Below are 15,058 nucleotides of genomic sequence, written 5' to 3' on the forward strand. Positions count from 1 at the left end.
CTTCATCAGAGGATGCCTCCAGCTTTCCAATTCATTCTCCAAAGAAGAAAAAGTATTTATGTGCATGCATATGCTCCACCAACCCATAATTAAATTGCTCACCACACTAGTTCTAGGTACACTATCAGATAGAGCCAGACATTCCAATATCCTGAATGGCCCCATGGTTTTCTCCTCAGTGTTATCGAGACACCAAAGACCTACACTCCTTCCTTTTGCTACTCATCAACCATGACCATCATTGGCAAGTCATGTACTCTTCAGCCGATGAGAGCTTGGAGCAGCCTGTGATATCAAACAGAGCCTCAAGGGCCACACAGGTACGTGTTCTAAAACCAGCTGCACCCCATCCTCTCTGATTCTTCACATGGCAGCACAGACCTGCTCCAGGGATGTCACATTGCTGGGACCAGGCTGCAACTCTGCTTGAATTCAGTTACGCAATGCCTCCAGCCTGATGTCCCAGCCATTATAGAGTTCTCCACGAACAAAACTTTCTAGAAGATCTCCATGTTAATCTGGCTCCCCAGGAAGTAAGTTCATTACCTTTGCCACCTATCAGTCTGCCACTGATGCAGAATTGTTATAGCAAGGTAGAAGTCAGATACCCCTAGGAGAACAAATCATACTTCATAGGCAAGCATATTTCATGATGACACCTAAGGGTTTCTGAATACTTTAGGCTACATAAACCCCATACATGCTGCCTGGTCAATAAGGCAGTAGGCACTCTTCCAGCAATGGCATCCTGGCCCATAAAAGAGTGGGAAGCATTTGCAACAAGCCTGGGTTTATTCTAACCTAACCTACCCTACCCTAACCTCACCTCGCTGGCATCTTCACAGAGGCTACAGGCGGAATCACAAGCAGAAGCCACTAAGACTGCCTTTCATTTTGCACCTACACATCTCCAGGGCACTTATGGTGCATATCATTCATGCTCTGCAGATTGAAGCTAGCACTATGTGTAAGATATAATTAATGTCTTTTCCTTCAGTGATGATCATCTGCTTTCTGCTGCTTCTACTCATATTCCCCTTTCACCAATATGCTGGAGGACAAGCCTGAATGAGTCAATACTAAATCCACTGGAACTGAAGCGGCACCTACCAATTTCAGAGAGTAAGTAAAATGATAGATTTGCATCTCATGTAGTCATGTCTCCAGAGGACGAGACTGAAGCACAGGCTGCTTGCCTTCAAACAGCTTCAAAACCATAGGACAAAAAGTCAATCAGGGAACAGCTGAGTGTCCAATGCCTCATTAAGGATACAGGACTTTGATAGGATCCAGAAAATCTAGCCACTGGATGCCATGAACAAAGGTTGTAGGCTTGTATGCAGCATTATCTACCCTGGGACAGCTTAGAGGCCCCTGTGACCTATCCGCAATGCACAGATTTAAACAAAACTGTACAGCTGGAAAAGCTTCATTATTCAACAGTGTATAACTGTGCATGAGGAAAGTGATAGCCTGTGTTGCCCTGTGAACCACGGCACTGAGGAGATCCTCCGGGTATACACAAACTGACAGATGTGTCCCTGATGTCCTCTACAAGCAATCAGATGTTACGGAGGTTACTGACTCCTAGAAAGGGGGCATGGCTCCTATTCAGCTTCAGATGTTCCTTCAGCTTATCACAGAATTTATAACATGGGATCCTTTCACCCTCACAGAGGCCAGGGGAGGCCTTGCAAAGCTAATTGTTCTTAGCAGGAGAGCAAGGGGATATTTTCATTTATCCACCTCCCCCATCTACTACTTACCACCATAGTCCTTTTAGGTCAGTACTGACAAACTGCTGAGATAAGAATCTCCCTACTCTCAGTCCTCTTTCCCTGTTTCTTCAGAGCATTTTCTGTTGCCTCGATTTCCCTTGCCTGCATGTTCCTTGAACCTGGCTTTCCCACACTTCCCTTTCCTTATGTCCGCCTTTGGCAAATCCTGCATCCTGAGTTTCCCTCTGTCTTCCCACGCTCTGATATTTACATTGGGAGTTTAACTCCCCCAGCTTTAATCTGATCCTCATGGAACAGCAGGTTCATTTAATCACTGGCTCAAAAATTGTGAACACATTTTATTAGACTTATCTACTCAATGATACAGTGATAGCACACTACAGTACCATTTAGAACAAGCTGCTATTGCTAACCCAGCTGACTCCTAGTTTCTTTATAGTGAAATAAAGTCAAGGGAAAGACATACATTGTCACTTCATAAACCCAAAAAGAACACAGTGCTGCACTTGTTAACTACGGTTCCCCACAGGGACATGTGATTACACACATAAAGGCACTCCTAGACCCAGGAGCTCTATCTGTGAGCAGAAAAATGCTGTATCCAGAAGTCTAAATTCTGAAGTTTGCACAGTAAGAACATAATACACTGTGGCTAGAAAGGATCATGCTTTTCTGAATTGATTTCTTATGAGAGTAACAGAAATGGAAACTTTTTTAAAAATTATTTCTTTTTTTGTAACAACGTCATTAAACAATTGCATTTTAAAGAGTAAGCATGAAATGTCCTGAGGAAGGCTGATGGGATGCAAGTGGCAGAACAGGGGAAGGCTTTTGACTGCTGATTTACATGGAATCCCACTAGCACCTGGTAACTGCTGGTTCCTTATGCTTTGGGAAGTATACATCTCTTCCCTGCATCCCTCATCCCCATTCTACTGGAGCCTGATAATTCTGCCATCCCTCCTTTTCAAATGTACTTGACAAACAGATGTATCTGGTCATTACAGATGCCTTCTCATAACCCTGAAAAATGCAAGATTTGCCGTTTCCCCTTTCCTCTGCAAAATGTTTCAATTCCAAACCAGCTCTGTTGAGCAGGCTTTCACAGTGAATGTCATCTTTTGATTCACCCTTTACTATTCTGGCTGCAGTTCATGTTAAGCTTTCCATAGGGAAGTTGCAGCTAGTTACAGAGACCACAGCCAGAATGAATGGAAAAAGAAAATATACTAGAATCTAACTACATAAGCAAAACCAAAACCAAACATGAAATTAAATTAAAGCAAATTACTGCAAAATCAAATAGTAGTGAAATCTATCTAGAACAATTTCCAGGCAGAAAACCTATTGAAAGTTTAGTACCAAGAGAAAAATCTGGGTCATCACTACCTTGGGATAGTGCATCATTTCCAAACAACTTTGAATTTAATTTATCTGTTGTGTTGATGAAGAAAACAATGTGTTCATCACAGGCTCCGCCCAACACATCGCTTTTCATCTGTATGAATGTTAAGACATATTTAGCAACACATTTGTCAATGTATTTCCTGATGTATGTTATTTTCACCCTCAGAAAAAGCCCAGAAAAACAAATCGGAGTGATGATGGAGGCATACCATTCAAAACTAATAATCTTCCCAGGTTCTGTGGCATCTCAATTTATGTCTAAGGCTGAAATCCCAAAACACAGACTGTGTGCGAGAGTACACAAATAAATGAAATATTTCTCTTAAGAGTATCTGTCTTTGCAGAATTGCATAAAATGCTGTCTTCATAGGCAGAAGAGAAGGAATAACATTGTTTCTGAGCACTAATATTCAGTCAGCATGAAGTCATTGAGACTTCTGTTACTTGCAGTTTTTACCTCCTGTTCCTGACTGGGAACTGCTGTTCCAGGACAAGAGGCAGGGTTGCCTAACAATGGTGCAGAAGAGAACTTAAAATGCCCTGTGACTACAGCAACTATCCTGCAGAATGAATACACACAAACTCACATGGAGTATAAGTTAAATTCACACCAAGCCTTCAACAAACTCCTGGATTTTAGGCACTCAGGAGTTGCGGTATTAGTTCTAATGAAAACTAGCTTATCCATAGAGAAGTTAACCTGTTTGGCCTTGAGTTCTTTTTTCCTGGTTACATGAGTTAAATGGTAATGCGACGGGGTCGCACAGATATATAAGGTGTATAGTTGATACAAGGCAAAGGTTAAACCACTTACAAAAGGTATCTTCTTATCTAAAATGCAGCTTTAACTTAATTCTCTATTTTTGATAGTTTATAATACGGCCAGACTGGTCTGAAATTTTGTATGAAATGTTTCATATTGGGAGCAGCTTTATTTCCACAATTTGAAAAGAACCAATTCAGCTGTATGAAGATACAGAAATGTAATTTAAAAAAACTGTTTATCAGACACTGGCACTTTTCCTGCTTGTGTAATTCAAAAAGGATCTCAGTAAAGAAAATTGAATTTGGCAATCCATTAACATAGATTTGATGCTCTCTCTGTTCATCTCTTGATGTCTCACCCCTTTCAGAAAAATGAAGATAACTCATGGTAAAAGAGTGGCTGTTCCCTCTTATTTGTCCAGTATATTGGCAATTATTAAAACCCTGGAAAAGCTACTGAAGCTCTGCTGACTCATGGTGGCAGAGAAGTTACTTGTTAACTCCACAATGAAGATGGAGCAGGGAGAGAAGACAAAAGAGGAAAAGGCAGAGAACAGGCAAAGTTTGGGGAGAAGGCTCAGACTGAGCCGGTATACTAAGTAGCACCAACTCTTCAGGAGAAAGGGTTTGTATGTTATCTGAAGCTTTACACGCTGTGTTTGAACCAGGTGAAGATTTACACCTAACTTCATACCATCTAAGATCAGGAACCTAACTGAGCATTTCAATAAAGAGTTTACTTGTCACAGGCATCTTCTACTGTCAACAGAGGAAGAGTGGCAGTTCCAAGAGGCAAATTGGCTTACCGAAAGTCTGAATTGTCTTCTGAAGCTGCCAATCCTGCTCCATCGAGTACAGAGAGCCCCCAAGGCAGTGATGGAAAACCTGCAACAGGCACACCAGGACTGGCACGTGACACTCCTGTCAGCAGAACAGATCCCCAGACTATCATGGTTCCCAGTGCAGTCTGCAGTTTGTCGCTGGCTCCTCAACCCTACAGATCAGATTTAAGAGGCAGAAACAAGCTGTAGTAGAGAATGGGAGATGGTGATGGTGACAGAGATTAATGGAGAAATTAACCCTTCCCTTCTCCATAAATGTGCCCCAAAGGGGAGAATTTTCACAGGATGTGCCTTGATGCAGGTATGTATTTCGGACTCCTGACATGAAAGATGTTCATAATTGTTAGCCAGGGGCGACTGTGCTCCTAATTTAGGCACTATAGATAGGTGCATTAATACCAGTGGGGTTACTCTAAGCCTGAAGTCATTCACAAAGTACTAGGCAATGTTGGCATTTGAGTGCGTGGAAAATTTCAGGTTTCACCTCATTTTAAGTTCTTCTATGCTCACAGCAGTGAATAAGGGAAAAGTCAAAGCACATTATTCCCAGGGATAAGGATTCTGCCTCAGAAAGAAAAAGCAGTTCTCAGAGCTGTCTGGTTGCATTCGAGGGACTGTAATCTGTACTCCTCTTTTAACGAGCAGCACACTTCTCTTCAGCCTCTAGCCTATTCTTGCACGACAAAAAGCCATGATTTTACACTTCCCCACCATCATCTCTGATCACATATTTCTTGGTGAAGGAAGACTGCCAGTGTGGTGCATTTGCTGTAATGCCATCTTACCTTTGCTCTTGCCCAGATAAGAGGATGTGTCCTTTCTCTACAGCACGCAGGAAAGAAGAGAAGAGTAAGGAAAGAGAAAAAGGCTCTTTATGTGATATATAAGGACTGCCCAGAGTCACACATCTAAAAAACCTCTGCATATTGTACCTTCACATAAAATCCTGCCCATGTCATAAGTTACAGTAAAAACAATTCACCTGATTAAGGTACTACACCAAGCTGCTTAGTCCCTATCTTGTAAAGGTTACGGAAGCCTGTGTTTGAAGCGTTAGTGTTGTGGAACGAAGCGACAGCAAGTTGGGAAATAAATGAGCACAATACTCTCTTCTAACCTCCTGGCACTGTGCCTTTTAACAGAGAAGAAAAAAGCAAAAAGGCAAAATGTCAGCTCCAAAACATTTTTCATGTTGTAAAATATAGTGTCCCCACTGAAACGCTTGATAAGAGACACACTGAGGGGGCTGGTACTTCACTAAAAAATAGTGAGTTATTGCAAAAAGGTCATGTGAACACATGTCTAATGCAGTAAGGAAAAAAAAACCAAAAAACCTTAGGACCGAAAATTTGTATCTATGTCCTACAAATGTCATGTTAGCCCTTCAGACAAAAGTCTCAGCAGCACATGCTGAGCTATTAAGTTCAAGGATGCAAAACAGCTTTCACAAACAGCAAAAGAGACTAAGAGGATTTGGCTATTTCAGCACACCTCACTAGTTTACATCGAAGCTGACCATTTTGCTCCTATTAGTCACTCAGAACGATCACTCTTTTCCCAGCAGAGCTTATTCATTTGCAAGATAAAAGGAAGACATTTCTGCACATGCCCATAATATTCTTCACCACTGGGGGCAGCTTTACATAAGACTGCATTCACCGAAACCAAAGCAACAGTCGGACGGAGCTTTCAGAATGACAGTATGCAGAAGTGAGCAGAGCTTGTTCATTGTACGGGCTTATTCTACCTTCTATGCCACAAAGCAGCTTCCTAGCCGGATCGGGTACTAAGTAAGGGAACTGCTGTGCTATGGAATACAGATGTGTGAATTCAGATAGCTAAATGGTGCTTGGAGGAATCTAACATGCTTTCCTATAAAGAGAAATTTTAAAAGCCAGGTTCCTAACTATAAAGATGCAAAACCGTAATATCCATGAAGATCCTATTACCTAGGAAGAATTTGACATTTTGCTGCGAATGCTGTGTTGGGATTGATTTATTCTTGGAGTGTTCTGCATGGCTGGCAAAGAATAATGTTCCAAAATCGGTCCATCTCCCAAGGGGTCCAATTTTTCTTCCTGGGTGTCAGCGAGCCCTGACTCACTACAGTGCAGCTGACAGGGGCTGCCATGCTTGTGGCACACTAAGCAAAAAACAAAAGACCTAAGGACGACCTTTGAACAACACAAAGGATGGGTATGTTTTTCATGTTATTCTTTTAATGTATAGTTCATAGCCACTGCATAGCCTGTGCTTTAATTACTCCGTAGACTTACCTTGATGTGATTTGTTATTACAGTTAAATTGCTTAGGGATTACACCTTTTACCCAACTGTTTTTCAGTATTTATATAAAAGCATTCTTTAAAAAAATCTGAGTAAAGAAAACAATGTGAAAGTAGTTGAGTCAAGCTAGGGATTTTTAAATGATTGTTGAAATAGAAGATTTTAGTATGATTGAAAGAAATGACTGATGTGTGGGGGGATAACTTTTCTAAGTTGTTTTTATTTCCAGGTTTCAATGTAATTAGGCTACTGAGCGGATCAGCTGTAGCTCTGGTAATAGCCCCTACTGTATTACTGACAATGCTTTCTTCTGCTGAACGAGGATGCCCTAAGGGCTGTAGGTGTGAAGGCAAAATGGTATATTGTGAATCTCAGAAATTGCAGGAGATTCCCTCAAGTATATCAGCTGGTTGTTTAGGTTTGTCCCTTCGATATAACAGCCTCCAAAAACTAAAATACAATCAATTTAAAGGTCTTAATCAACTCACCTGGCTCTATTTAGACCATAACCACATCAGCAATATTGACGAAAATGCTTTCAATGGAATACGCAGACTAAAAGAGTTGATCTTGAGTTCCAACAGAATCTCCTATTTTCTTAATAATACCTTCAGACCTGTGACAAATCTCCGGAATTTGGATCTGTCATACAATCAGCTGCAGTCTCTGGGATCTGAACAGTTCAGGGGCTTAAGGAAGCTGCTGAGTTTACATTTGCGGTCCAATTCCCTAAGAACCATCCCTGTTCGAATATTTCAAGATTGTAGGAACCTTGAACTGTTGGACCTGGGTTATAATCGCATCCGAAGTTTAGCAAGGAATGTCTTTGCAGGCATGATCAGACTGAAAGAGCTTCATCTGGAGCACAATCAATTTTCTAAGCTCAACCTGGCACTTTTTCCAAGGCTAGTCAGCCTTCAAAACCTTTATTTACAGTGGAATAAAATCAGTGTGATAGGACAAACTATGTCCTGGACCTGGAGCTCATTACAAAGACTTGATTTATCTGGCAATGAAATAGAAGCTTTCAGTGGACCTAGTGTTTTTCAGTGTGTGCCCAATTTACAGCGCCTCAACCTGGATTCAAACAAGCTCACATTTATTGGTCAAGAAATTTTGGATTCTTGGATATCCCTCAATGACATCAGCCTTGCCGGGAATATATGGGAATGCAGCAGAAACATTTGCTCTCTGGTAAACTGGCTTAAAAGTTTTAAAGGGCTGAGGGAAAATACAATTATTTGTGCCAGCCCCAAAGAGCTGCAAGGGGTGAATGTTATTGATGCAGTGAAAAACTACAGCATCTGTAGCAAAAGTACCACGGAAAGGTTTGAATTAGCACGAGCTCTCCCAAAGCCAACGTCTAAACCAAAACTCACCAGGCCTAAACACGACAGCAAGCCCCCTCTGCCCCCAACTATTGGAGCCACTGAATCAAGCTCTGAACCTGAGCACGACACAGAACACATCTCCTTCCATAAAATCATAGCAGGCAGCGTGGCCCTTTTCTTGTCTGTGCTTGTGATCCTGCTGGTAATCTATGTGTCATGGAAGCGTTACCCAGCCAGTATGAAGCAGCTGCAGCAGCGCTCTCTCATGCGAAGGCACAGGAAAAAGAAAAGACAGTCACTGAAGCAAATGACTCCAAGCACACAGGAATTTTATGTAGATTACAAACCTACCAACACTGAAACCAGTGAGATGCTGCTGAATGGAACAGGACCCTGCACGTATAACAAATCAGGCTCCAGGGAATGTGAGGTATGAACCATTGTGATAAAAGAGCTTTTAAAAGCTGGGAAATAGTGGTGCTTTATTGAACTCTAGGGACTATAAAGGGAACGTTTTTCTCACTTTTCTGGCACAGCTCTTCCATGTCACTTTTTTGTACATTCATAATACTGGTCATTTTACTCTCATACATAATCAACTCATTGAAATTTAAATACCACAATCAATGTGAAGCCTGAGCTCTGGTTTAATACAATACCTATTGTACAAACCCTCTACTGATTTCATTAAAGTCTCTCTTGTTTTTAAATAGAAAACTTCTTTCATAAGTAATCCACTGCACCTGCAGCGACTGTGCCTCTGTTTAGGGAGAAAAATGACAACAATGAAAAAAAAAAAACCAACCAAAAACAAACTCAGCTTCCCCCCCCCCCCCCGCCCCCAACCCCAGCCCTTGCTCTGAAACTCACTTTTTGAACCAAGAACAAACTAAAGACCTGGGTACTGTAGCATCATAGGAATTCTGAGTTGTCTGAGGAGAGAGATGGTGCAGGAACAGCTGTGAAAGAATGCCTGATTTCTCCCCAACACAAGATATAATAAAAAGCCAGTGGGGAGTTAAAGCACTGTCTTAGGACATGAGGTATCACACCAAAAGCAAAGCAGAGGAAAATCTAGGCTTAATAAAAATTTTAAAATAAAAATGTACAATGGGATTTACTTTCCTGCATTATAATACACTGTTTCTAGGGCTGATAACTATTAATTGAAACCTGTTTGTGTGACTTCATACAAAAGGTGCCAGTGTTTATCCCCTACATCCAGTTGCCTTTCAGAAAGTAGTCAAAAGGCATTCATTAAATGAGGAGCAGAAATTCCTTATTGATGCAATTAGAGGAACTCAAATGTGCAGCAGCAAAAGCAAGACCACTTCCTGCACACATTTGTTTCAGTGCTCATTAGAAATTCTCTTTTCAAGACTGTCAAAGACATTAATGTAACTGAGGAAACCATTAAATCTGTCATTTTCTTCTATTTCTTTTTATTTGCTGGGCTGGGCTGGGCTTCTTAGGGTTTTGTGATGTGTTTTGCACACTGTCCCTCTAATAGCTAAATAAAGCTTCACTACTTACAAAGCCAAACAGTGTATATTTTAGAAATACTACAACTGCGAAGAGCTTTCAGAGAAAACTGGTTACTCACTGATCTGAGAAGAGTGCATCCAAAAATCCTTAAGGAAATCAGTGACAAATTATTTTTCTCTCTTAGCAGAACCCTAATGACATTAAAAATTAATATCTGTGAATTCTTGTAATGTGTAGACATTCATCAGTAGTTCTGGACAAAATACAGATTTGTAACCCGGCTACTCCCTGCCCTCCCTCTCCCAAAGTCATGTATTTTTGTTGGTTGCAGAAGAATATTAACATCCCCCATATTTTCAAATAAATCATACCTCCTATTCTGATTATCAGGAAGCGGGGGAGGGGGGGGTGTTCATTCTTGAAATAATACAGCGACATGTATATAGAAGCAAGTAAGTAATTTAATCATCTCTATCTTGTAACTTGATTTGGCTTAGTAAACTGCACATCTTCAATCACTTGGGAGGGAATGTTTCTACAAAGCAGTTTCACTGCAGCAGATTAGAAAAAGCAAAACCTTAGCAGAATGTTCTCCGAATTTTTACTGGAAAAAACCTTATCACAGTCAAACACCTTGAAATATGCTAGATACAATGCAAACAAAGCTAGAAAGCATCTCTTAAAAAGAACTAATGCACTTGAAGCGTTTTTGTTTTGGTTTGTTTTTTTCATATAATGAAACCATTCTCATTTTCAAGGACCGTAGTGAGGAAATAGCTGAGTAGAAGCTTGAGACTATACTGAACCCTGCAACACTGAGACCCCGTTTTACTGAGTACAAAGAGGGTCCCACACAATTAATAATGCAAGTGCTTGCGATCCTTTAGCAGCACTGAGCAGACTGTGATTTTTAACCTGAGTTGTACCTTGAAAGTTGCCATTAAAAAGTCAATACACATTGAATTATCTTAGCTATTATGGGATTCAGTTTTCTACCAGCAGGTCTTGGTTATCTCTGTACTGAAGGATGAGAGTTTGCTGTAAACTTCATGTTAAGAATCATCTCTGTACTTCTACAGGCTTTAGCGTCTGCAGTGGTGACTAATATTAGGCACAGCCACAAGAAAGATTTGGCCCAAAACATATGTACATTCATGTATACATATAAAAATAAAAGAAAATTTTGCTATTCAGTTTTGGGAGTGCTAACTGCAATCAGAAAATTTCATACTATTAATTTAGAATTTTTGCTATTTGAAAATATTCAATACATCTTCTAAAACTTCTTAATGGACTGTGATTGTCAATGAGTTTTATATAACTGAGTTTGAATTTATATGCTTCCTTTTGTTTCTTTAATGCCTTGTTCTAACCACAACAATACTCAGAAAGAACCAATCCATAACCTCCTACAGAAAGCAATACCTGTAAAATTATCACTAGCTCCCTTTGAAAAATATTTAATTATGGGCATGAAAAAGAAAATAAGGCCAGTGTGCCATTAATCATAGATGGATAACAAAAATAATGAAAATCCAGCATGTCCATATTTAAGCACAGACATGCTCAGATCAACTAATTCATTTATTTCCTGAAAAAATACAGATTCACTTTTCATTAATTTCCAAACACATACCAAACACAAATGAATGTACAATTGCTGCTATAGTCATTGATAATGAAATCACTGTCTGATTACACAAAATAAGATGCCCAGTTTAACTCTTTGAACCTTCTTGCACAGCCTGAGGCCTGCAAGCTGAGTTGTTAAATCCCTCTCTATTGGCTATGGCTTAGAAAACATTTTAAACCAGCTTCACAGCATATTAAAACACATTACAAAACCCATTATTTCATCTGTGCAAAGACTATATGAACTAAACTAAACTTAGTCTCACCACTGTCAAATAAAACACTATAGAAGTGACTTGTTTTGGGTGGCTAGGCCACCAGAGTCACAAATTCTAATAATCTCATAGGAAACAACCTGGTCTTAGCTGAGCAACTTTCCGTCCCTCTGAAAGGCTGCCCCTTTCCTGAATACAAATAAAGTGTTTCAAGCCTCAAAGATTCCAGAGAAGAAATTTCTCCTTTGCTTCTCTCCAGTTTGGGCAGCAGATATCTAGAATTCTGATCCCACTTTGTCTTGGGTTTTGGATATTTTGGTGCCAGTCTCTCACAAAACTGTTAAAACCTTGCTGGGGTGATGCTGAGGAATCTTCAGAGGACGTGCAACAGCTATGACGGCTCTTACAAATCCCTAAGCCTTCATACAAGTATTTTAGGCACCAACTTGAGGAAGGAGATGTGATTGAGTGCCTCTAGTGAGCTGGCTGTCCCTTAATGGATCTCATGCTGCCTACATATTCCAAGTTTAGGAGAGCAACAATGCATTTTGAAGGTGTCTGGGTTTTGTTTTGTTGTGGTTTTGGGGTTTTTTTAATCAACTTCTATTCCTTTTCCTGAGTCATATATGGTGTTCTGGAGCTACCACTCGAAGACCAGGGCTTTTCAAGCCACAAAGTGCAGTACTCTTACATGCCCGTTTTCATTTTCATTGGTTTTGCAGTCTACATTCATTTAAACAATGTTGAGACAAATGTTACGTGGAATCACCAAACAAGACTGTTTCATTTTATTGTAGCACCCCAAAAATCTTAAAAGAAGTCAGGACTTCCTCTGCTAGCCACTGTACAAACACCTTCCAACAATCTCTTACGTTAAATGTTTACAAGGGAGGTTGAGAAGACAGACAGAAGATGGCAAATAAACATGACAGATTTGAGATAATTTGCTCGAGATCACACACCAGTTGAGTACTGGGAATATAATCCAGTCTCCTCACACCAAGACATCCTCCTAGCCAGTGGACTACTTGGCCTCTTAACCAAATGACCTAGCTCCTGGAATATTCAGGTGGTATTTCAGAATAATAAGCCACACAGAATGCACATCTTCGGAAAAAGAAAATAACTAATGTACTAAGCAAATTTAAGGAGACTGGTAATGTTCATTCACTGTGTTGAGATTACCTCCAGCAATTGCAGAGTAAGAGAATAATAATGAGAACAAGTGGCTTGAGTATAATGAATGCAAGCTTCTCTGCTGGCTGGTAGGTTTTCATTACTTGCTATCTGCACTTACACAGTCATCACAGCTTAAGGTTTGGCAATGCTCTTTTTTTTATTATTATGAAATAGTGAACCTTGATATAAAATGCAATTGCAAGATGAACATAAATGTACAATATTCTTGCAAACACAATTCGAAATTTTCATTTTGCTGCAAGCTAATGGTCTTTGCTGTCAGCCACTCTAGATAAATATTCTCTTAAATGAATTTCTGTGGAGCAATAGTGACATCCAGCGGGTAGTTAGCTTAATCACAGGTATCTATTGTCTATATCAATTCACATACAGATGTATTTGCCTTTTTACTTTGTATTCTTCTGTATCACACGATGGTAGCATCAAATCCTTTCAGCATACTAAGTATTCAACTGTATTTTAACTTCAACTCTGTGTATAGGAGTCATAACCTGAATGCAGTGAATGAGTGGAGAAAATAAGAGTAGATGAATGCTAGCAAGAAATGGTCTATCCAGTGTGTAAGTCACTACTGTCAGTAAAAGGCAAGAAGCAAGCAAGGACAGGAGCTGTAACAAATTTGTGGCCATTGATTTAGAACTCATTACTTATAAAACACCACTAAGTGACTTAAAATAAACTCAGACAACAAACAACTCATTCAACTTCCTAACAGCAGAAGATTTAAAAAAAAAAAAAAAATTTTTTTTTTAGTTTATTTTTACAATAATGAGAGAAAGATACTATTAAACTTAAAAAAGAAGGGCACTCACCACCTGGGAACAAGTCAAAGTAACAGCTTCATCTCGAAAACACACAATGTACAAAAGGGACAGAAGCGAATGATGAAAGATGAAATTCACAAGCAATAATAAAGCCAAACAATGGGAAACTCACCAGTGACATGAATATGCAGCATATTTGCTTGGGCAGAGGTTGCTTGCAGCAAACCTCTGGTATGTTTTGCCGCAACTACTTTAGGCCTCAGAATAACTCTATGCCAGTGTTACTGGCAGTAATTTTAAACAACAGTGAATGACATAAGCCAATGAAATCAGGGTTATAGCTCTGTTGATAACAGACAGATTTCATTTCCCTTAAGAAGGTGCACAAGAACTCATTTCACTCCACATTGAATGAAATACAGTTGTATTTCTAACTTTTTATGTACTTAGGTGTGTTTGGAGGTCACCTATCAGTTCATGACATATAGCCTTGATTTTTATTCCTAGCTAGGCTTTCTAGAATGGGTATTATCACAGTGGTACAGTATAGGATTTTGATGTGATCCCCAGGATTATAGCCAAACTATTTCTTGGCATAATGGTGAATGGAACACAGTAGGGCGCAAAATTAGTAAAAAGTGACTGTGTTCAACAGCTATGAACAGATTACCAAGGAGACTGTAAAGTAATAAAAAGTTTATTCAAGACACTCTGGGGTGGCTAGCTGTGAGTTGATGGCCAATGTTTTACCTACCAGAGAAACTGCAAATCTCATTTAGAATGAGTACAAACATCGTAAAAGCAATAATGAAAAAAAATTTGCAAGTAGTAGGCAGTATCTTTTATTTGACCAACGCATCATAGAAATCATATCTCCCTACAATTCTTGTCTTGCTCGTATTGTTAGACTATCATGACCACAGCATTAGCATTCTAATGTAAGAATGAGTATTGTTTACTGAGAAGGGACAAAAGGGCAGTTAATCCCTATTTATTAACTTTTTCTTTCTAAACAGCTTAATGAAACTTACTGAAGTTATTACGGGAAATATTTTATATTCATATGAAAAAAATCACAAGTTTAAGATTATTCATTACTGAAATCAATCAAACTCTTTAACAAAACAAAATATTTCATTCTTTACTTACAGTTTCTTACTGTTTCTCACAAACTCTCGCTTGCCAAGAAGAAACTGAATGACTGGAGATATAATCTTGAAAGAGTTCTCCAAAAAGCCCTCAAACGTATCTTCTTAACCACTAAAACCATTCCCTTCCTATGTTCCTGTGCAACCAATACATTGACTATGTGTCACAGCTTACACTCTTGACTGAATGTTAAACTTCTATTACTTCAACATTAGCAGTAGCATTGAGATCATGTAGGACTTCA

At 39.5% G+C, this 15,058-nt stretch overlaps 2 protein-coding genes across 9 annotated transcripts in view; one reads left to right on the forward strand and one right to left on the reverse strand.

The window, feature by feature from the left end:
• Window positions 1-15,058, reverse strand: part of CTNNA3 (catenin alpha 3) — a 582,319-nt gene that overhangs the window by 308,436 nt on the left and 258,825 nt on the right. The window contains exon 1 of one of the 6 annotated variants that reach the window (XM_076339364.1): window positions 4,718-4,742. The exons of the other annotated variants lie outside the window; for them this stretch is intronic. The gene's annotated coding sequence lies outside the window, so the exon portion shown is untranslated. Of the gene's footprint in view, window positions 1-4,717; window positions 4,743-15,058 lie in introns of those variants that run through there. 6 annotated transcript variants of the gene reach the window in all.
• The window catches only part of LRRTM3 (leucine rich repeat transmembrane neuronal 3), a 90,716-nt gene continuing 82,104 nt past the window's right edge, over window positions 6,447-15,058 (forward strand). For 2 of the 3 annotated variants that reach the window (XM_076339366.1, XM_076339367.1), the window contains exons 1-2: window positions 6,447-6,949; window positions 7,268-8,799. In XM_076339366.1, coding sequence (XP_076195481.1) covers window positions 6,946-6,949; window positions 7,268-8,799 — 1,536 coding nt within the window. In that variant the 5' untranslated portion in view covers window positions 6,447-6,945. Of the gene's footprint in view, window positions 6,950-7,218; window positions 8,800-15,058 lie in introns of those variants that run through there. The other variant, XM_076339365.1, reaches the window with a different exon arrangement.

This window comes from Aptenodytes patagonicus, chromosome 5, assembly GCF_965638725.1.
Source record: "Aptenodytes patagonicus chromosome 5, bAptPat1.pri.cur, whole genome shotgun sequence".
Lineage (NCBI taxonomy): Eukaryota > Metazoa > Chordata > Aves > Sphenisciformes > Spheniscidae > Aptenodytes > Aptenodytes patagonicus.